Source organism: Danio aesculapii, chromosome 9, assembly GCF_903798145.1.
Source record: "Danio aesculapii chromosome 9, fDanAes4.1, whole genome shotgun sequence".
Lineage (NCBI taxonomy): Eukaryota > Metazoa > Chordata > Actinopteri > Cypriniformes > Danionidae > Danio > Danio aesculapii.
Genome location: NC_079443.1, coordinates 13,283,276 through 13,304,789, shown reverse-complemented (window position 1 = coordinate 13,304,789; position 21,514 = coordinate 13,283,276). Strand labels below are relative to the sequence as shown.

The following is a 21,514-nucleotide window of genomic DNA, read 5'->3' as shown; positions in this document are numbered from 1 at the left end:
AGACTCATGTCTTTTTAAATATATGATGCCACAAGCTTGGCACACCTGTCTTTGGGAATTTTGCCCATTCCTCTTTGCAGTACCTCTCAAGCTCAGTCAGGTTGGATGGGAAGCGATGGTGTTAAGCCATTTTCAGATCCCTCCAGAGATGTTCAATAGGATTTAGGTCTGGGCTCTGGCTGGGCCACTCAAGGACATTGTCCTGCAGAAAGATGAACCGTCGCCCCAGTCTGAGGTCAAGAGCATCCTGAAGCAGGTTTTCATTCAGGATGTCTCTGTACATACATTTCTGCATTCATCTTTCCCTCTATCCTGACTAGTCTTCCAGTTCCTGCTGTTGTAAAACATCCCCACAGCATGATGCTGCCACCACCATGCTTCACTGTAGGGATGGTATTAGCCTGGTGATTAGCAGTGCCTGGTTTTCTACAAACGTAACTTCTAGCATTCACTCCAAAGAGTTCAATTTTAGTCTCATCAGACCAGAGAATTTTGTTTCTTATGGTCTGAGAGTCCTTCAGATGCCTTTTGGCAAATTCCAGGCGAGGAGTGGCTTCCGTCTGGCCACTGTACCATACAGGCCTGATTGGTGGATTGCTGCATAGATGGTTGTCCTTCTGTCAGGTTCTCCTCTCTCCACAGAAGAATGCTGGAGCTCAGACCAAGTGACCATTGGGTTATTGATCACCTCCCTGACTAAGGCCCTTTTGCCCCGAACACTCAGCTTAGATGGCCGGCCAGCTCTAGGAAAAGTCCTGGTGATTCCAAACATCTTCCACTTACAAATGATGGAGGCCACTGTGCTCATTTGAACTTTCATCGTAGCAGAAATTTTTCTGTAACCTTCCCCAGCCTTGTGCCTCGAGACAGTCCTGACCTCAAGAATGATCAGTTAAAAAAGAATATACCTGAGCTCAATTTAGAGCTTTACAGCAAAGGCTGTGAATACTAATGTACATGTGATTTTTTTTTTTTTTTTTTTTACATTTATTTATTTATTTTTTTCAGGTTTTTCTTTTTAATAAATTTGCAACAATTTCAAAAGATCTTTTTTCAAATTGTCATTATGGGGTATTGTGTGTAGAATTTTTAAGAAATAAATTAATTTAATCCATTTTAGGATAACTTTAGGCTGAAAAAAAAAGTGAAGCGCTATGAATACTTTCCGGATGCACTGTAAATAGTGCAAATTAAATAAATAAAAAATATATATAATATAATAACACATAATTGTTTTATGTTTGTGTTCTGCAGGTGCATCAAACCCAATGACAAGAAAGCAGCCCATATTTTCACAGACTCACTAGTGTGTCATCAGGTGCGCTACTTGGGTCTAATGGAGAATGTACGTGTAAGAAGGGCTGGGTATGCTTTCCGCCAGGCCTATGAGCCCTGCCTGGAGCGCTACAAGATGCTCTGCAAACAGACTTGGCCCCACTGGAAGGGCCCAGCCAGGTTAGACCACCTATGATCAAGAAACCTACAGGTGTAATGGTTTTAGTGTTGTTTAAATCCATTGGAAGACTTTTGTTTTTCTGAACTTGTTGTTCAGCAGAAATAATTATACTGTCATCACATATAAGATTAGGCAGATCTTTCAGTGACTGCACTTCCACCTGCATAAGCATTTTTATACTTATTTGTTCATAATTAAACTTGTATACATGCTGTTTCTTGTCCTTAAACGCCCTACAGTACAGTATGTGACTTACTGGTGTTTAATCCATCAGTGCTTGGCTGCAGAAAAGTTGATTTTCTTTCTGATTTATCTGATGAAAAAACATGTCAGAACAGATTTGACCCTCATATATTTGTCACTTCTGGACCTATTGAATTTATTTGTCTTCATGAAGAGTTCCACATCTTATTGTTATCTTTCTGTGGAATGTTATCATCCTAACTTTGCAGACAGTGGTTCTTTTTTTAATTTCCATTCAGTTCACACAGACACTTTTTTTTTGTCTTCAACATGGTTGAAGCATGTTGTTATGATAAAGAATTCTGTGCTTCTTAGTTTCATCATGCTTACTTTGCTGTGTTGTCTGTCTTTTTTCATAACTTATCAGTTTTTTTTTTATTATTTTTTATTTCTATTTAGTGATAAGTTTGAATACAGTGGGGTCCCAAAGTCTGAGATTACAGTTGAAAATAACTAATTTTAAACTGTTAATATTTTACCAGACATTTGAATTATTTAAACATATTTATGATTTAAGTAAATGATTACCGATTGGTGGTAGTGAGGACAGACCGCAGATATAATTATGAAGTGCTTTCGATGTACAGCACAGTAAACTGCTATATTACTACTTCCTTCCTTCCTTCCTTTCTATTTGTTTTCTTAGTTTCTTTTCTTTCTTTCCTTTGTTTCCGTTCCTTTCTACCTTCTCTTACTTTATTAATGTGTATGTAATGGACTGGCACTTCACCTAAACTAAGGTTACAAGTTTCTGGATAAATGATCATACAGATAAAATGAGTAACTCAGAGCTTTGTCAAAAGCATCTGCCAAGTATTAAAAAAAAAAAAAAAAAAACATTTAGGCCTCATTTTTAATGATCTAGGCGCAAAGTCTAAAGTGCAGGGTTCAAAAGCATTAAGGGCATGTCCGAATCCACTTTTACTATTTTTAGGAAGAAAAAATAAGCTCTGCACCACGGCGCATGGTCTAACAGGTTTGTGCTTATTCTCTTAATGAGTTATGGGTGTGTTTTGAGAATAAACCAATTAGAGTGTCATCTCCCATTCCCTTTAAGAGTCTGTGGCATGACCCCATGGCACATTTTCAATTTACATGGCAGACTTTGTAAGTGGAAAAACTGAACACCTCACTAGCGAGAAAACAGTTAAACAGAGCATCGGCAGCAAAAAGATAAAGAACGAGCCTTTTCCAATCAGCCTTTACTTTCACTTTCTCTTTTTCTCTTTAGTGGATAAGGAAACAGTGTTGTACGCACAGACATCCATTAGCCTACATAATTTTGTTTAAGCACAATGATTTTTTTCAAAACTATTTTAGGTCTAAATTTAGGTCTAATTTCAAGCAAACGAATAAATGAACAATAATAACGAAGTGTGGTCTAAACGAGTTATATCCAAATACACATGCTATGATCCAAAACCTAAGCGTGTTTTTAATAAAACAAATTTAAAGATGCATAAAATAAATACTACTGCTAATAATAACATTATACAACAGCAAGTTGTCATGAATAAACTAAAAAAAGCCTCCAGAAATGAAGAAGGCATGCAGTTTTTTATATTATGTAGAAGAAAATTATTTTTGTAATATTTTAATCCTTTAATTCTTTTCATTCCAATCCTTTTAATTCATTAATTTGTAAAGATATTTGAATATTGGTGTACATCCTGCATGTTTTAAGCAATGTGAAAGCGAGGCGAACAACTATTTTAGTTCCTCAAAGTAGCTCAAAATTAACACACCTTTTTTCTAGACCCATGAGTCCACAAAGTGGCGCAAATGGATTTGCCATTTAAACAACAGGGTGAAAAACGGGAAAATTAAGGTTGCGTTGGTCTAAAAATAAGATGTCGGGTCAAACAAATTTTGCACCTTATTGCGCTGGGTGTATGATAGGGCCCTTCGTGTCAACTCTAGTGTTACTATACAAAATATCAACTTACCAAATACTGTACATTGTACCATTACATTTACTGTAGATAGATTTGTTATAATTCTAGAGACTTTTTACTGTGGTCTCAGACTTTTATACCCTCATTTTGTGATTTTTGTGGTATGGTTGAATAACAGCTAGTGGATTGTTTATTTAGGGAGGGTGTTGAGGTTCTCCTGAGTGACCTTCAGGTTCCTGCAGAGGAATTTGCCTATGGACGTTCAAAAATATTCATCAGGAACCCCAGAACGGTGAGTGAGTTATTGCATTATATATCATTTATTGTGATCTTGATGAAGTTATTAAAAAATAAATAAATCTCCATGTGAGAAAATATTAAGAGAAGAAAATCCTGTATGCTTTATCAATTCTCCCTACCAACATTATAGGACTTGAATTTATTATAAGTTATTAAAGCAAGTATCATGCATGATCTCTCAAGGGTTTCTATGAAGTTTTTCAGACAGGAAGTCATATTCCTTCAGGCTTTTCTCATATAATTAGTAGCAATTGCCTTCATGTAAAAAAAAAAAGCAGTCACACACATGGTTTCACTTATTCCCCTTCCTCCACTGTTTGTCAATTTGCATGGGAAACGAGACTCCAGCTGAGAAATTTCAGAGGAGCTCATGAATCCCCTGTACTAAAGTTTGGGTGTCAGTCACCAAGCAGTGCAGAGCTTTTATCTTATTCTTGTCCATTATTGCTGCATATTTTCCAACCTCCAGGTAATTGTTCACAGCCACTAGAGTTGGAGATATCATGTTTGATATGTGTCCACCCACAGTGTAGTGTATTTATAATTTAGTGTATTTATAATTTAGCTTTTCATTGCTGTTGATGTCATTGCTTTTGCTCCTACAAAGAATCTTGAAACTTGCCTGTTTTTCTACTGATGTGAAAGCTAAAAAAATTATGTAATGTAATATTTCCATCCAACCTGGCTGCAGTCTTTCACTCATATTGTGTTCAAGTTGATTGAATTGTTCAGTGTTGAATGACAGAAAACAGCTTGGATTGAAAGTGGCTACTGTAAGTTGCACTACAGAAAAACTTAAAAATATATATTAATATACAGCAGGGAAAATAGTTTTTGAAACTAAATTTTAAATAAATCTGAAACTAGATTTTGTGGTGACCCTTTTTAAACCAGATTGGCATCTGCTAAACAAATTTAAGCTGCTCTGCCAGAACAGTGCCACAATTTTTCAATAATGAAAAGTATTATTCAATAATGAAATTGAACACCAAATATCTACCACAAGTGGTTTTTTTTGGGGGGGGTGGGGGCTAAGGTGATCACACCCTCCCATTGATGGTGGAAGACATCCATTGGTAAAGGATTTAAAAAAAAAAAAAAAGATAATTGTTCATTTAAAATTTTATATAATTCTGGTGTCAACCCATCACTCACAGATGACATTTTAAAATGTGTTTATTGATAGCCTTTTTATTTTTTATAATATATATTTTAGAGCACATCACATTGTAACTGCTAAGAGTATACTGTGAAGAAATAGTTTAAGATAAAAAAGGATCAATCACATTAGTCACATTAATGTAGATTACTGTAAATCTTTCCTATTTAACCATATATAGATTTCATACCCTTATATACAACACCATCATATTTTTATTTTTCTTATCATATTAAACTCTATTCTTTTTTTGTTTTTTCAAGATTGATATAGTATTTACATCTTTTTTTAAACCACTGTTTTCTAGATCTAATAAAAGCACCTTTGGTCTTTTTTTGCTGTTAATTTTGTTTTGTAGTTTATACAAGAAATCTGATCTTCATAAGTGAAAGTGCCTTTCTCGGTGAGATTATTGATCTGAACTTACTTTTCAAATAAATCTGCCTTCTTTTTTAGATATTTTTTAGCAAAATTTTTCATAAGCTATAGCAGCACAACCTATTTCAAATTTTAATAATTCTCATTGTTTGCCAGACGCACCATTCTCAACAGCAGAGTTTGAGTGTTTATAAATGAGTTTCTCTGTCATGGAATTCAAGTCATTATAATTTAATAAAGTGTTGTTTAGTTTCCAATATCCTTTATTAATTAATTATTATTAATTGTATTGTCCTTATTTCCCGATAAAGCTATTTGAAGACTAATAACTTTGGTCAGTTAGGGCAGATGGCAGAATAGAGATATCTTTTTTTTTTCTCTCCTTTTTAAATATTTCCCAATTGATGTTTAACAGAGCAGGGAAATTTTCACAGTATATCTGATAATATATATATATATATATATATATTCACACACAAACATATACATATATATTCACACACACATATATATATATATATATATATATATATATATATATATATATATATATATATATATATATATATATATATATATATATATATATATATATATTTTTTTTTTTTTTTTTTCCCAGCTCTTTTTTTTGGAAGAGAAGAGGGGGCAGTGCCTTGAGGACTTGGCAGCACTCATCCAGAAGATCTACCGTGGCTGGAAATGTCGCACTCACTTTCTCCTTTTGAAAAAGAGCCAGGTGGTCGTGGCAGCCTGGTACCGAAGATTTGCGGTACGCTGCATTTATTACACCTTCTATAGGAACCATTTATAGAGAGACCTTTTTTATCGCAAGATGGTGACTCAAGATGTTGGGTTTTTTTTTTATTGCAGCAACAAAAAAAGTACCAGAACATCAGGTGTTCGGCCTTAGTAGTTCAGTCTTTCATTCGTGGATGGAAGGTAGGTTTCAGATGGACTACATGTTTTGCAGTTTCCAAAAACCAACAAAAGGTCTTTTCTCATTCGGGTTTTTTCATAGGCCCGGAAGCTTTTGCGTGAACTAAAACACAAGAAGCGATGTGAAGAGGCTGTCACAACAATTTCAGCTTATTGGCACGGAACCCAGGTAATGAACACAGTTTCTCATTGTGTAAAGAGATGAAAGTTTTACTTTGGGGTTTGATTTTCAACATCAGAGCTTCTTTGCTGCTTTTGCTTTCTATTTTCTCTCTAGTCCAAATTTTCACTTCTGCTTTTGATAGTTTACTCTTCAGTCACTCTTTTCTTATCATAATTCTAATATTTTAATCTTTGCTATACTGTCTCTGCTTCCACGTGGCAAATGTCAAATCCCCAGGCTCGCTGGGAACTGCGTCGTCTTAAGAAGGAGGCATGGAATAAACATGCCGTGTCTGTCATTTGGGCAGCTTGGCTTGGAACAAAGGTATTTAAAGAGATTGCTAAATAGTCATCCCCATCTCACCTCATCAAGCTTCGAATGACTCCTCTTTTGTTGACATTTGACTAACTCTGTTTTATCATCTTGTAGATAGCTGCTTTGGGGAAATAATGGGGAAATACATATTGTTCATTTGCTGACATTAAGTTGAAACATCTGTAAGCAAAAAAGCATTTGAGTGAATGTTTGAATCTTATGCTCTTAGAACTAACCCCTTTCTCAAATTCTACTTTATAACTTTTCACAGTATTTACTGTTCCATGATGGCTTGCATGAACAACTTAACAATATATTTTAGTGTGTCAATAATTTGCTAAAATAATTTAGTTCTGATGGAAACATGTGGCAACTGTTATTTATACCCTGCCATTTTCTGTTTTTCTAAAAATGTTTTTGGTGAATTAAAAAAAAAAAAGTTAGAAATCTTTAGCAATAGCAGGTTAATACATTTAAATTCAAACCTATATATATATATATATATATATATATATATATATATATATATATATATATATATATATATATATATATATATATATATATATAAACTCTATAATTTCAACTAATTTGCTATTCTTCTATTTTGTTATTTGTTATTCTATATTTAATATCTTTCCCCAACATATTAACTTGGGTGTACTAATTTAAGGCTGTCAATGTTTTTGTCATCACATTTTTTGTTAGATTAGTTAGTACTGATTCGTTTATTGTATGCACAAATATATTATTGTATAGCATCCTGTAGAAAACATTAATTCAAAGGAGCTATCTGTCAGGGGTTTACTCATTTTTGCTGAGTGCTGTATCTAGTAATTTTAGCAATATAGTAATTTCAGTTCGACATTAAGACTGATGAGCAAGATTTTTTTTGTCTTGAAATGTGTTACTAAATTACAGCACTGAATTAAAAAACTCTTGTGCTTTTAACATATTTTCTTAATACTTTTCTGCCCTCATCTTTGAAAAAAGGCTCGGAGAGAACTGCAAAAGTTAAAGCATGAAGCTTGTAGTAAACAGGCAGTTTCTGTCATTTGGGCCTGCTGGCAAGGAACAAAGGTATTCTCCTTTACGTCTGTGTGACATCTATTTATTTATTCATTCATTCATTAATTCATCCACTTAGAAAATCTTGTTCAGTCATACTTTGAACAAGGAGAGTAATATCAGCAGGGGATGAAGTTCGAAGCGGGCTCGGAGCAGGTAGACGAGAGCCGTTCATGGCTGATATTTATTTTTTATTATTTGTTTGACAGGGAAAGCTGTCCAAGGACAGAACATGCACTTATATATACATATATGAATTTATTATTATTAAAATCTAATAAATTACAATAAAAGCACCCCCTCTGACAAAAGGGCACCCAACCTACCCAATAAAATTATTATTATTATTATTATTATTATTATTGTTATTATTATTATTATTATTATTATTCTCTGGTGCATTTTATTTTACAGTAATATATGATTATTTAAACATTATTTTAAAATGTTTTAGAACTTAGTGTAACAACTAAAACAATTGTTGTTACTACTGTTAACAACACGGTAGTTTTAATAACTTTATTTGGCTTAAATTGTACAGTTAAAAAACATTGATATTATAAGATAATGCTTCTGGGGTTTTTTATCCATCAAGATGTCAAGATGCATAAGTAAGGAATTAATGTATTTGTATGTACTGATGCTTTGGTTTCTGGTTGATAAAGGAACACAGCTTGATGATTTGCAAAACCTTTGATAAAATTTATCTGATTAATAAATAATTGTAGCAAACCACTAAAATGCTTTCATTTAATGTAGAGTCATTTTTTTTATTTATAATATCAGAAGTTTTTTTTCTTATTGCTTTCTGAATAACCTCATGACACTGTATTTGGTTTGGAATTTGAGTACCTTTGGAGTAAATTTTATTGTTTAGATGCATATGTCTTTTCATTCCATCCTCAAGCCCATGCACATCCTTTTTGCATGTTGCGTTCACATTTGCACTGTTGTTTTCTTCCACCCTATTTGAGTGACCTTTGCCTTCTTAAGATAGCTGTGTGTGGCTTGTTTTATTGTGTTTGCGAGGTGTGTGCCTAAGAGACCAATTGTGCTCTTACTTTAAGTGCTTTTTCCCTTGTTTTCACTCATGTTTTGTTAACCCCACGAAAAGAAATATCCACAGGAAAACCTTAACGATGTCTGACTGTCTTAACCAGCACCAAATATAGTATGTCTTATGCAGCTGAAGTGCAATTTTGTGCGACGCGTGGACCTGGCATTATGCTGCTGCTGCTTAAAGCTCCGATTCCTACTGTACCTTTCTGCATTCATGCCCATCTCCCTCCGTCTTTCACAGGCACGTAGAGAGCTGAAGCACTTAAAGGAGGAAGCCAGGCGTAAACACGCCATTGCTGTCATTTGGGCCTACTGGTTGGGACTAAAGGTATATTCCAACCATCGCTTTTTGCCAGGCGTTGAAATGAGTAGGACGCATAAACATAAGTTTAATAAGTGTCATTTAACCAGCTGCAGTATACTAACAATATAATCTAACCCCAGAGTTCATTTCCACAGGTCCATTTTTGCCCAAGTCAGTGACAAAAAATATAGTTGTAATAAAATGTTAAAGGATTATTTCACTAGAACAAAAATTCACAGTTAATTAAATAACAGTGTTCCTTATCAAGTCACTCTCCCAACATTACATATAGATGACATGTAAAAGCCTGCCAGTTACTGCTTGATCATAGTCTAAACACCAAGATGCAAGATGGCAAGGCACCACACAATCAGGCAGTGCTACAACACAGTCACTGGCAACAAATGAGCAATCATTTAAAAAATAATTTTTTGAAAATGACTGATCACTTCCCTAGATAAGACATTCATTCCATATATGATATTGTTAAGAGCCTTTTGAAGCTACATTTAAACTGCATTTTGGAATTTCAACTTTTATTGGAGTCCACTATATGGAGAAAATTTCTGAAATAAATTAAACATTTTTTTATGACTGAAGAAAAACTAACATCTTGGATTTCAAGAGGTTAGTAAATTATATTGCATATCAAAGCTTCAATTTCTCCACATTTTTTTTTACAGCCTTATTCTAAAATGGTTTAAATTCATTTATTCCCCCAAAATTCTACACACAATACCCCATAATGACAATGTGAAAATTATTATTTTTTTTTAATTGTTGCAAATTTATATAAAAAAAAAACCTCACATGTACATTAGTATTCACAGCCTTTGCCTTGAAGCTCTAAATTGAGTTCAGGTACATTCTGTTTCCACTGATCATTCTTGAGACGTTTCAGCAGCTTAATTGCAGTTCACCTGTGGTAAATTCAGTTGATTCGACATTGTCTCGAGGCACAAGGCTGGGGAAGGTTACAGAAAAAAATGCTGCTCTGAAAGTTCCAATGAGCACAGCAGTCTCCATCATCCATAAGTGTAAGATGTTTGGAACCACCAGGACTCTTCCTAGAGCTGGCCGGCCATCTAAGCTGAGTGATCGGTGGAGAAGGGCCTTAGTCAGGGAAGTGATCAAAACCAGATGGTCACTTTGTCTGAGCTCCAGCTTTCTTCCGTGGAGAGAGGAGAACCTTACAGAAGGACAACCATCTGTGCAGCAATCCACCAATCAGGCCTGTATGGTAGAGTGGCCAGATGGAAACCAGTCCCAGCCTGGAATTTACCAAAAAGGCATCTGAAAGACTCTCAGACCAAAAGAAACTAAATTCTCTGGTCTGATGAGACTAAAATTGAATTTTTTGGAGTGAATGCCAGGCGTTACATTTGGAGAAAACCAGGCACCGCTCATCACTAGGCTAATACCACCTCTACAGTGAAGCATGGTGGTGGCAGCATCATGCTGTGGGGATGTTTTTCAGACTAGTCAGGATAGAGGGAAAGATGAATGCAGCAATGTACGGTGACATCCTGAATGAAAACCTGCATCAGGATGCTCTTGACCTCAGAGTGGGGTGACAGTTCATCTTCCTGCAGGACAATAGCCGCATTTCCACTGTCAGGCCAGTGCGAGCCAGGGCTTTTATCGGGCCAATGGCCCGGGAGGTTGAGTAGTGAGGCCGAAATCATGTCACGTTTCCACTGTCGGGCTAGTAGCTCGCAGCGCGTCAAGCAAACCCCGCCCCCACAACGTCCCCAAATCAAACGTCACACAACCCGCCCACTTCAGCGGGAATCTAGCAGATAAAGCACACCATCGCATCATCACAAAACGATTCAAATGAAGACAACCGAAACAAACAAATGTCACGCTACTGTACAGCATTACATTTATATGTCTATACGCACAGGCCTATATGTTTTCATTCATTATATATGTTTACTCATTGAGCGACTGTTGGCATCATGCATCGAGTGGTCTCGCCACTAACGGAGGGACCCAGTCACCCAGCGCAGTGAGCGCACCCATCCATAATATAAAACCACAGAAATTCTCCAATAATAACTCGGTTTGAAATGTATTTTATAACATCCTCGTTTTGATAGACGTCGCCAAACATTCAGCCCAAATACTCCGGAGAGACCTAAAACATATACATTTTTCCCTAGGCTATGACACTTAATAGGTAATTCCCCTTTATTTAAGAGAATAATTTAAGGATGTTGCATATTATTTGGTGATCTTAAGTAAAGGAAAGTGTTAAGTGTTTCAGCACATAAGTGCAAGTTATAAAATATAGTTTGTTGCACTCGGCAGCTATTCACTAATAAAGCTCTACATGTATTTAAAATTTCATATTTTTTAATTTTACCATGTCATACAAAACTAAACACTTGTTTGAGGACATAGAACACATTTTGTATTTGCAGTTTTCCCCAATGCGTTTGTAAAGCGGCACTGCGCAGGACTGGATGACAGAAAAGAAGGTCGTTTCTATCATCATATCTAAATACTTTATAAATAATATTTCAAACTTCCTCCTTTGTTTATTGTTTTTTAGAAAATATCTAAAATCTTTTTTTCAGACAGGCCTTTGTAAAATGAAGGTATATATATTTAATGAAGGTAAATATGGCTTTAAAACAGATTAATTTATATATTGTATATACCCACATTGTGTTAGCTAGCTTTTGTTTGTTTTATATTGGTTTATTTATTTAATGTGGTTTTATTATATCCGACATTTGTAATTCTTTAAATTGTTTCAATATAGCTTAGGCTATTTTATCAAGATATGACACTATTGTGTTGAGTCTACAAAAGTGGACATGTCATTTGTAAAGTTTTATGTCTTTCTGTTGTATTCAGATTTTGTATTATCTCCAAAATAAATTAAAAAAGAAAAAAGTCGCTTGCGGCATCAACAGAGCTATGAAGTGAGCGCTCTTTTGCCCGGCCTCACACTCACATACAGGCATCTAAATGCGCATTTTCATGCACAAACACACCTTTTAAACTTGACAAAAACTCTCGACAACCTTTACTGGCTGCTGTGTCTTTAATATGGTGTAAAGATTATTATGCGTTATTGAAACATCACGGAGGACGCAGCAAGGAAATGTCAATTATAAATTAAAACTTTATTATTTTATGCAACACCCTTACATTTAAAAGGGAAACATAAGGGTGATCATACGCAAAAAGACCCAGCCTATAAGGTGTTTTATGGAATAGCCTATCTTACACTGACCAGCTATATGTTTTCTTTCCCTTATTTATTTATTTGTTTGGCGCAGGTATTCGTGGGCGATCGGAAAACTAGTGTAATGATGGCATGCCATTTTTAGGCTCGGGCAAAGTCCGCCTCTCCTTTTACTCCGCCCTGAAGCCCTAGCTGGCCCTCTTTGGCCCAAGGTATTCGGTGGGCCAGAAAAGGCTGGCCGTTGGCCCCGAGAAAGCCCTGCTTTGGCCCGATCAGGCCCCGGAAGTGAAAGTGGAAACGCGGCTGGCCCTGGCTCGCTCGCTTTAGGCGCGATAGTGGAAACGCGGCTAATGACCCAAAGCACTATGCCAAAATATCAATGGAGTGACTTCACAACAACTCTGTGAATGTCTTTGAGTGGCCCAGCCAGAGCCCAGACCTTTAATCCTATTGAACATCTCTGGAGAGATCTGAAAATGGCTGTACACCGTTGCTTCCCATCCAACCTGATAGAGCTTGAGAGATACTGCAAAGAGGAATGGGCAAAAATTCACAAAGACAGGTGTGCCAAGCTTGTGGCATCATATTCAAAAAGACTTGAGGCTGTAATTGCTGCCAAAGGTGCATTAACAAAGTATTGAGAAAAGGCTGTGAATACTTATGTACATGTGGTTTTTCAGGTTTTTTATTCTTTATTCATTATGAGATATTGTGTGTAGAATTTTGAGGAAATAAATGAATATAATCCAGGCTGTAACATAAGAAAATGTGGAAAAAGTGAAGCGCTATGAATACTTTCTGGATGCACTGTATGTGTACATTTATTTTTGTTATAGAAGTGTACACATCCTTAAACACATGCTTCTGATGTGTCTGCATAAAGCAGAATCACGTCTGTTCTCATAATCCATAGCTTTAGAAAAGTTATATAGTTTTGGCAGGTTTTTACCTTTTTTTTTTATTCATAAACTTGGGCAATGGGTAAAATAACTTGGTCTTGACCCTGCAAAGAATGCCTGAATGTGCTTCTGTCTATTCTGTTCCGTTTCACAGCCAGATGGTTGACTGGGGCATACCATAAAATGTAATATCCATGTTTTGATGACATTCAAAGAATTATTTAGTTCATTTGCTGAAAGAATCAACCATGAGAATAAATACAATAAACAGATGTCTTATTGACTTGCTGATTAGATTATTTATTTATTATAAAAAATGCTTTATTCTAAAATTATTTAAATAATTAAAAAATGTGGAATTACAATTTGAACTACAATAAATTGTAAGGATGAATTTAAATATCAATTTAGATGCAGACTCTGTAGGGAAAAATATATGGCTCTGCCCAGTATAAACTATTTATGTCTAGTTTTTACAAAAAATGCATAAAAAATAAGCTGCCACCTGCGGAATGAGTGAATCATACAGATTTTATGCTAGTCTGATTTCTTAATTAATAAATTTATGCTATTTTAAAGCTACATGGGACCTACATTTTCATGCATTATTTTTTATTTTTTTTAAACTGGACATATAATGTTTATACTGGTCAGAAATTCTTTCTCTATAAAACTAAATATGCACTGGGAGGAGGGAAAGAGACAACGTACAGTATAAAACTGTCATTTTGCAAGGGAAAGAAACAAATTTAACAAACACATTTAAAAACAGTAGCTTGTTTTTTCTTTTTTTTTCAAACAATTTACAATTTAATCTAATTAACTGTGTGCGAAAATCACCAAGCAGACATTTACAAATAGAAGCTTTTTATTGGATTTATTACACAGAAAAAGTTTAGACTCCAACATTTATTTTAGTTCCAATTGTAATTGCACAATTTTAATTATATATTTTTTTATTATTTAAATTATTTTACAATAAAGAATTTTTATAATAAATAATATTCTAATCACCTGGACATAATACTGGCAAGTCAATGAGATGTCTATTTATTGTATTTCTTCTAATGGTTGATTCTTTCAGCAAAATAAAGTAAATAATGAAGTAAACAATTCTTTGAACAACATGAATAACTGGATATTAACATTTTACCCCAGGGTATCTTTTTGCCTAAAACACCCTTGTTTTCTGTTTGTTTCTAGGTGTCTGTCCTGTCTGCTGTCTGCGTGGTGCTACTAACATACTCTTGGCTTTCACAGGCATTTGTTTAGTTTTCCTCCATTTTTTTTCTCCGCCCTCCCATAACTATGTTTTGTTGTTTACTTTTTTGTGTGTATATCTTTGTATAGGCATCTTACGGGTGATCTCCATCTTTTCTGGAAAAGATAATTGTGTATAGATGTACTATATGACTGTTGAAGGTGGTTTTGATCACAGTAATGTACCTTTTCTGCCCGGTTCCAACTTTCATCACAAACTTTTGCAACACATAGAAGAGAGCCTGAACACAATTTATTTACAGGTTCGTCGGGAGTACAGGAAGTTCTTCAGAGCCAATGCTGGCAAGAAGATCTATGACTTCACCATCCAGAGAATTGTAAGTCACTTAAGAAGTTAATTCCTGACTACAGTTTTATCATTTAGAAAGAAGACTTACTTGTTGGTTGGTCAGTGTTTATCTTCTAATTCATTTTCTGACAAGTCCATCAGTTTTAATAGGGAGCATGGTTTGCTTAAACCTTTTAAAACAAAGAGTTTCTGCTTCACTTTTTCAATTTTTTTTCTAGATGGAAAGGTGAAATTCCCCCAGCTAAATTAATAGAAGTGTAGAGTAGTTTTTCCATGTGACCCTTATATGTGGCTAACAAAATACATTAAAGAAACAACTAATTGGTGCTATCTTTAGGAAATGTATTTCCTACACTTATTCACCTGATACGAAAGAAAATAATTCAATAAAAGATTGGATCCAATAAAAGATCCAATGAAAGGTCTAAGGTTCTGTTTTTTCTACAGATACAGAAGTACTACCTAGGCTTGAAGAAGACAATGCCTTCCATGTCACCGATCGATAAGAGCTGGTCAACTTGTCCCTATGGTTTCCTTGATGGGACACATCAAGAACTCAGGAGAGTTTTCCATCTGTGGAGGGTCAGTCTTATTAGATGACATTTATTGTGAGAACGACAAAAAAGTTCTGTCATGTCAAATTTAAAACATTTATATCATCCTTGTGGTGTCCCTCAATCAGTGTAAGAAATATCGCAGCCAGTTCACAGAGGAGAAGAAGGCTACCTACGAGGAGAAGCTTGCAGCTAGTGAACTCTTCAAAGATAAAAAGGCCTTGTATCCTAGCAGGTAGAGCAAAGAGCAGTTCACCTAATTTCCTTTGTGTATTGCCTATGTAAAACATATATCTGCGCTATACCATTTCATTCCAACAATGGATATCCTCTGCTTTTACAGTGTCAGTCAACCTTTTAAAGGAGACTATGTGGAGATAACCAAGAATCCAAAGTACCAGAAGCTCAACAGCTTGATAGAGGACAAAGTTCTTCTTGCAGATGTTGTCAGTAAAATCAACCGTGCCAATGGCAAAGTGGGTACTGTTAGCTCTTTGTCCAGAGTTGACTTATTACAGTTAGGCATTGTGACTGAACAAACATGTTATCAAATCAGCATCATTTGTAATTTGGTCCATCAACTATTTGTGACATACAAACTTAGTCCCTGAAAGTCCCTGAAACCAGCTAGTAGTCTTGCATGAGGTGGGTCAGACTCATATGGACAGCTAAACTTGCAAATGTTCAGTAATTGTCTAAAAGCAAAGCATACCTGCCTTTAAAGCTCTTTATTCAAAATCCATAAATCAAAATCCATGCAAGTGGTACATATGGTTGAAGATGTCATACAGTGCAAACCTGGATATACCTAGGCATAGCTGAATAATAAGTATTCATTACATGCAAATGACACATTGAGGCTCAGGATCCATTGTTTCCTTGTTCTCATATAAGTGTCATGAGTGTAAAATCCTGGTGATAGACTGTTCACATGAGATGAGTAATATGCATGCCCCTGGCTGTATTTGAGCATATATTAAAGAGCCCCTATTATACTTTAAAAATTGTCATATTTTATACTCCAACAACAGGCTGAAATGCATGCAAGGTCAAAAAACACTTTTATTGTCTTATAATATGCATTTATTTTTACCTAATTATTCCAACGACTCCCATATGATTTATTCAGCGATTTAATTTGTTCCCAAACCCCTCCTTAGTGCGATGCTAATCTGCGCTGATTTTTAACGATGACAGTCTGTTGCTATGGGTCGACAGTATTCAGCGTGAGACAGACTGATATGGCCACCATGGCTTATCAACAATATTAAAGTAGTCAGAGTGCATAGTGTACAGTATGTGTGAGCATACCTGCCAACACTTCTGTTTTTCCCGGGAGACTCCTGTATTTCAGACCCATCTCCCGCCACCCTCCCGTTTTGTTATTAGTCCCATAATTTCAACCACATTTAGTATTAATCCACACAGTGGCAAAAAGCTGAACTATTTTGAACCTTGACCGCTGCACGTTTGTAGGAACAGCTGACGGTGGCCATAGCAATGACAAACAGTAGTGGATTGCATGCTCACAAATGCATTAAATCCGTAAACAAAGCAGCACGCGTCGCGTTTTTAACGTGGCATTAGACGCGATTTGAAAATATAAAGAGTTAATGAGATATAGTACAAGCGGTTTCAAGTAACAAAACACAATTAAATACATAATTTAGATGTATGATGTAGATATGTAAGCTAGAAAAAACAAGGAGGCAGCCATTTTAATCGCACTTACTTACACTTGTGAAATGGAGGAAGGACCTGGTCCATGGAAGTTTCTGTCAAGCTCTGACAAAGTCCCACACAATAATAGTCTTTTCTGATCCTTCCTTTAACAAACAGCCAACGAATCCCCCGTTGTAAGCGTGTAGATTACTGAAGCACTCATCAGAAAAAATGAGGGCTATAATGCTGAGGTATTTTTGCAAAAATAAACCTCAACAACTAATTCTTTACAGTTTTATCTTTGGGTAACTTTCATCTAACTTTCCCCTCACACTTCCAATAATATCCAACTGAGTACAGCGTCTTCACAACTTGATTCAACCGGGATCTGCTACAGTGTTTGTCTTCCTCTTTTTCTTTGCTACTGTTTGAGGGAGGGGCCACAGGTTTCTATTTTCCGGGGTTTGCGTGCACAACAATTGGGTAGGGCTTAAGTTTCAAATCGACGTCACACCAATTTGGCTTAAGACTCGTTATCAAGATGATTCATTTGAAACACTTTGAGTCGACTCTTTTATAAATTAATCAATAGTTTTAAACACTGTGCACTTTCAGATTTAAGCCTTAGTTGGATATTTCACTTCACTTAGAGCTAATAACTACATGGAAGGTCATTTTCAAAAACCCATAATAGGGGCTCTTTAAACTTACAATCTATTTGGGACTCTTATTTTGGAAAAAAAAGGAGAGGAAGAAAAACTAAAGCCAAAGACTAAATACAATTTATTGGGCAATTCAATAGAAAGCATAAATAATACTCGGTACAACTACTGTTTTTACATTTCTGTGACGGTTGGGGATGGGGGTAGAAGTTAATAAAATACAATAAATGGGAAATTTAAAAAAAGTATAAATAATTCTCGTTAACTTCCGGCAGCAACCATATCCGATCTAGCAACAACCCTACTGTATGGCTCTGGGATTTGCACCAGACGTGCAATGAACTATAATGAGAAGCAGTTTTTATAGGGTCTGGTCATAAGGTCTATTTATATGTATCTTTTGTTAGTTTAAGCTGCATATGTATGTTTCTAGTGAGGCTGCAAACACATGTAACCTGCTGAGTATGTGTTCAATACACATTTATGTCTAGTGTCAATCAGTGTCACTCATCAATCAATATTACACCTTTAAGTAATTGAAAGGTAAATTGTAGTTATGTTTACTCTTTCAAACTAAGCTTTACATTTAAAGTCTACTAATTAACTTTTAAGGGAACACCAAGAATTTTCCTCCTGACCAAGAAGTGCCTGGTTCTGGCTGATCAGAAGACAGGTCAGGTGAAAGCCAGCGTTCCCCTGCCAGACCTCAGCAGTGTTTTTGTGAGCACACAAAATGATGGCTTCTTTGCTCTTAAGCTTAGAGAGGTATGACATATTAGCCTTATGTAGGGCACCATGTGAGTCAGGAACTCTTCTTAACATGCTCTGTCTTTAGGGTGCTACATCTGCAGCCAAAGGTGACTACCTGCTTAGCAGTGAACGACTGATCGAAATTATAACCAAACTTCACTGTACCGGTGCAGCTTCAGCTGACAGGAACCAGATTAAAATTGATATTTCAGATGAGTAAGTGGCAAACATTTCTGTGCATCATGTTTTGTTTTGTTCTCTAAGTTTCACTCTTGTAGTGTAACATTTTCTCTCTCCATTTTAGGTTCTTGGTGCAGTTCAAGCAGGACAAAGTTTGTGTAAAATTCATCCAGGGTACTCCAAAGAACAGTAATAGTGTCTCATGCAAGCGTAAAAACAATCGTCTTCTGGAAGTGTCTATTCCATCACCATAAGGATCAATCAGCTTATTCCACTGCAAGGATGTCACTTCTAAGATTCTTCACCCTCCACCAATCCCATAATGATTGTGCAATAATCTTGATCCTGTCATTTTTCGTTCTCTATAGTCAAAACAACAGATTACCGCACCTAAAATTTTACAGCTTTGCAGTTTTAAATGTGGGATAAACATTTATATTTCTCTCTTCCAAGTTCTTGGGACTCATGAGAATTATTATTTAATTGTATAAATCATTATTTTCTGGCAGACATTCGTTTGGTGAATCTTCCATCATGCTCTGATCCGCATTTGCAGTCTTTGAACCATTGTGGTTGGTTGCATGAGCCTGTTAATGAGCAAAATTGTGTACATAGAGATGCTAAAAGGGTTATGTTGGGCTTCTAGAAAGATGCTGAAAAGCTATAAAAATTAAATACTGCACTTTTTCGATGTGGTAGTGGTAAAGAAAGACTGGTTGGATTGCTGGTTGATGTGTTTATTTTTCTGTTGTGTTCAGTTCTCATCCTGCGTTTTAGTGCAGAAAAGTAATTTTTTGAAAAAAATACTCATCTGACTTGCCAAATGAAAAAGTATTCTGTGATCCAAACTCTAGTGCCATTTAGCTGTCTCTTTCCTAGAGAAAAAAATTATCTTGTATGAAAGTGTAAAAGGTTCAGACACTTTTTTTTAATAAGCCAAATAGTTTTGTAATAATAAATAATTGTTTTGTTTATTATTATTTCAGTTTATTGATAATTGCCAAACAATATAATTTAAAATCCTTTTCACATGTATTATGTTTATCAGTTCTTTCTTTACTTTAAATCAGAGTATAGTTTATCGGAATTTAGTATATTAGAATGCAGTATTTGGCTAGTTTCCTGTAAATTATGATTTAGGGGGCCAAAGACTGACAACGGTCCTGCATTTATTATTATACATTGCTTTAAAGACCTTCCCTTAACAGTAAACCCAATTATATTGCGTGAAATTGACTAAGAGTAACAGGAAGATGTCATTCTCATGTCAGGGTTGATTTTGAGCTGTAATCAAGTGATAGTGTTGGTGAGGCCTCACAGAAGAAAACTTGACATTATTCTCAATGCTACAATTATGCCTGGTACGATCTTTGCTAAGTCCTCTCCAGTCACTCCCTTTACCTAAATCTGCTTGTTTGGAAGGAGGCTAATAGTAGGTATATTATGTCCTATACTGTATCTTGGCAAATCTCTGCTTTTTTTGCCACTGGAATGTGGGCTGCATCACTTTTTTTAGTCACTCACATGTTATTAATAAATCCTTTCAAGGCCTGACATCTTGTTTTGTTGACTTTTTTTTAAACCATGCTTTCTTTGAATGCAAGACACACTGTTGCCCAAATATGTGTGGTTTATCGTAATTATTGTGATTGTGAATAATGCTCTTTGTCAGTCATATTTAAGGAAATATTTCCCACATTGTTTTAGTGGACTTTTTGTATTTCTGATCTACTGAAGACAATGCCCACTAAAGTGACGACTTCTGCTTCAGTTTCTTTGTTTTTTGATGTGTTTGTCGTTTTTACGTAAATGCACAGCAAGAGATTTAGGAAGTGTATTGTCTTCTTCTTCAAAACAGGATGTTTGTGGAAGCTGATTTACTTTGATTTAGATATCTGAAATATGTCTGTCTTTTATGCAGAAAGCCTTGGGTTCTTCTTCTCCCTGTCAGATGTTGAACTGAAGAGAGTAATTGTTGGATGCATTTTTTGTTTCTAAATGTAACCTGTTCTGAAAGACATGGAAGTGTTTCATAACTGTTAAGTATAAGTGACAAGTATTTTTTTTTTTTTTTTATTGAACCAAAAAATAAATAACTTTCGATAATCAGTGTGGCTTGTTTGATAACATTGATTAAAATTTGGATTAAAATTTGTTTACAAAGAATTGTTTCTAGCTTCTTAGTAAATTATTCCTGACATACATGTATCAACTGTTCATACAATTTACCTTAATTTCACAATTGTTAAAAATTTCAGTTGCCTGTTAGAAAGAAAAAGAAAAACGTTGTGCTGCTTGTACTGAGTAATTGCCATTGAAATTTGTGTTGAAAATATAAGTGTGAAGTTTAATTTGAGAGTTTATTAATTCAGTGAAAAAATTAAACAGGTGTCATTAATGATCCTTTAGTACAGTTTTTCCTCAATTGCTAAAACACTAACCAACCTTATGAACTTACATTTCAAATTTATAACGCCAATTTTGAAAAAGCATACCCATTTGTCTAAACTTTAAACACTATTCCCTGCTTTGACACGAGTTATATTTGGTGAACTTTCACTACAAAACTACACACAAATCTAAATTTTTTAGTGCTTATCCAATGGTCATTCAGAAAGCACAATCATTCAAAAATGTTTATTTAAGTCAGCAAAGCTTGAGCTCAGTTAGCACACAATTAACCAACGGCAAAGACTGGGAGTCAAAATTTATCACACACCAGTCAGAAACTTTGATGGACAGATGAAAGGTTCAACAATGCA

At 35.3% G+C, this 21,514-nt stretch overlaps 1 protein-coding gene across 5 annotated transcripts in view; it reads left to right on the top strand.

The window, feature by feature from the left end:
• Window positions 1-20,306, top strand: part of myo1b (myosin IB) — a 53,601-nt gene extending 33,295 nt beyond the window's left edge. Inside the window, exons 12-26 of one of the 5 annotated variants that reach the window (XM_056464918.1) lie at window positions 1,255-1,455; window positions 3,793-3,886; window positions 6,051-6,200; window positions 6,302-6,370; window positions 6,450-6,536; window positions 6,768-6,854; window positions 7,839-7,925; window positions 9,214-9,300; window positions 14,898-14,972; window positions 15,392-15,526; window positions 15,627-15,733; window positions 15,842-15,974; window positions 18,435-18,587; window positions 18,658-18,788; window positions 18,877-20,306. In XM_056464918.1, coding sequence (XP_056320893.1) covers window positions 1,255-1,455; window positions 3,793-3,886; window positions 6,051-6,200; window positions 6,302-6,370; window positions 6,450-6,536; window positions 6,768-6,854; window positions 7,839-7,925; window positions 9,214-9,300; window positions 14,898-14,972; window positions 15,392-15,526; window positions 15,627-15,733; window positions 15,842-15,974; window positions 18,435-18,587; window positions 18,658-18,788; window positions 18,877-19,006 — 1,726 coding nt within the window. In that variant the 3' untranslated portion in view covers window positions 19,007-20,306. The remainder of the gene's footprint in view (window positions 1-1,254; window positions 1,456-3,792; window positions 3,887-6,050; window positions 6,201-6,301; window positions 6,371-6,449; window positions 6,537-6,767; window positions 6,855-7,838; window positions 7,926-9,213; window positions 9,301-14,897; window positions 14,973-15,391; window positions 15,527-15,626; window positions 15,734-15,841; window positions 15,975-18,434; window positions 18,588-18,657; window positions 18,789-18,876) is intronic. The other 4 variants (XM_056464921.1, XM_056464919.1, XM_056464922.1 and 1 more) reach the window with 4 other exon arrangements.
• Window positions 20,307-21,514: the final 1,208 nt, after the last annotated feature.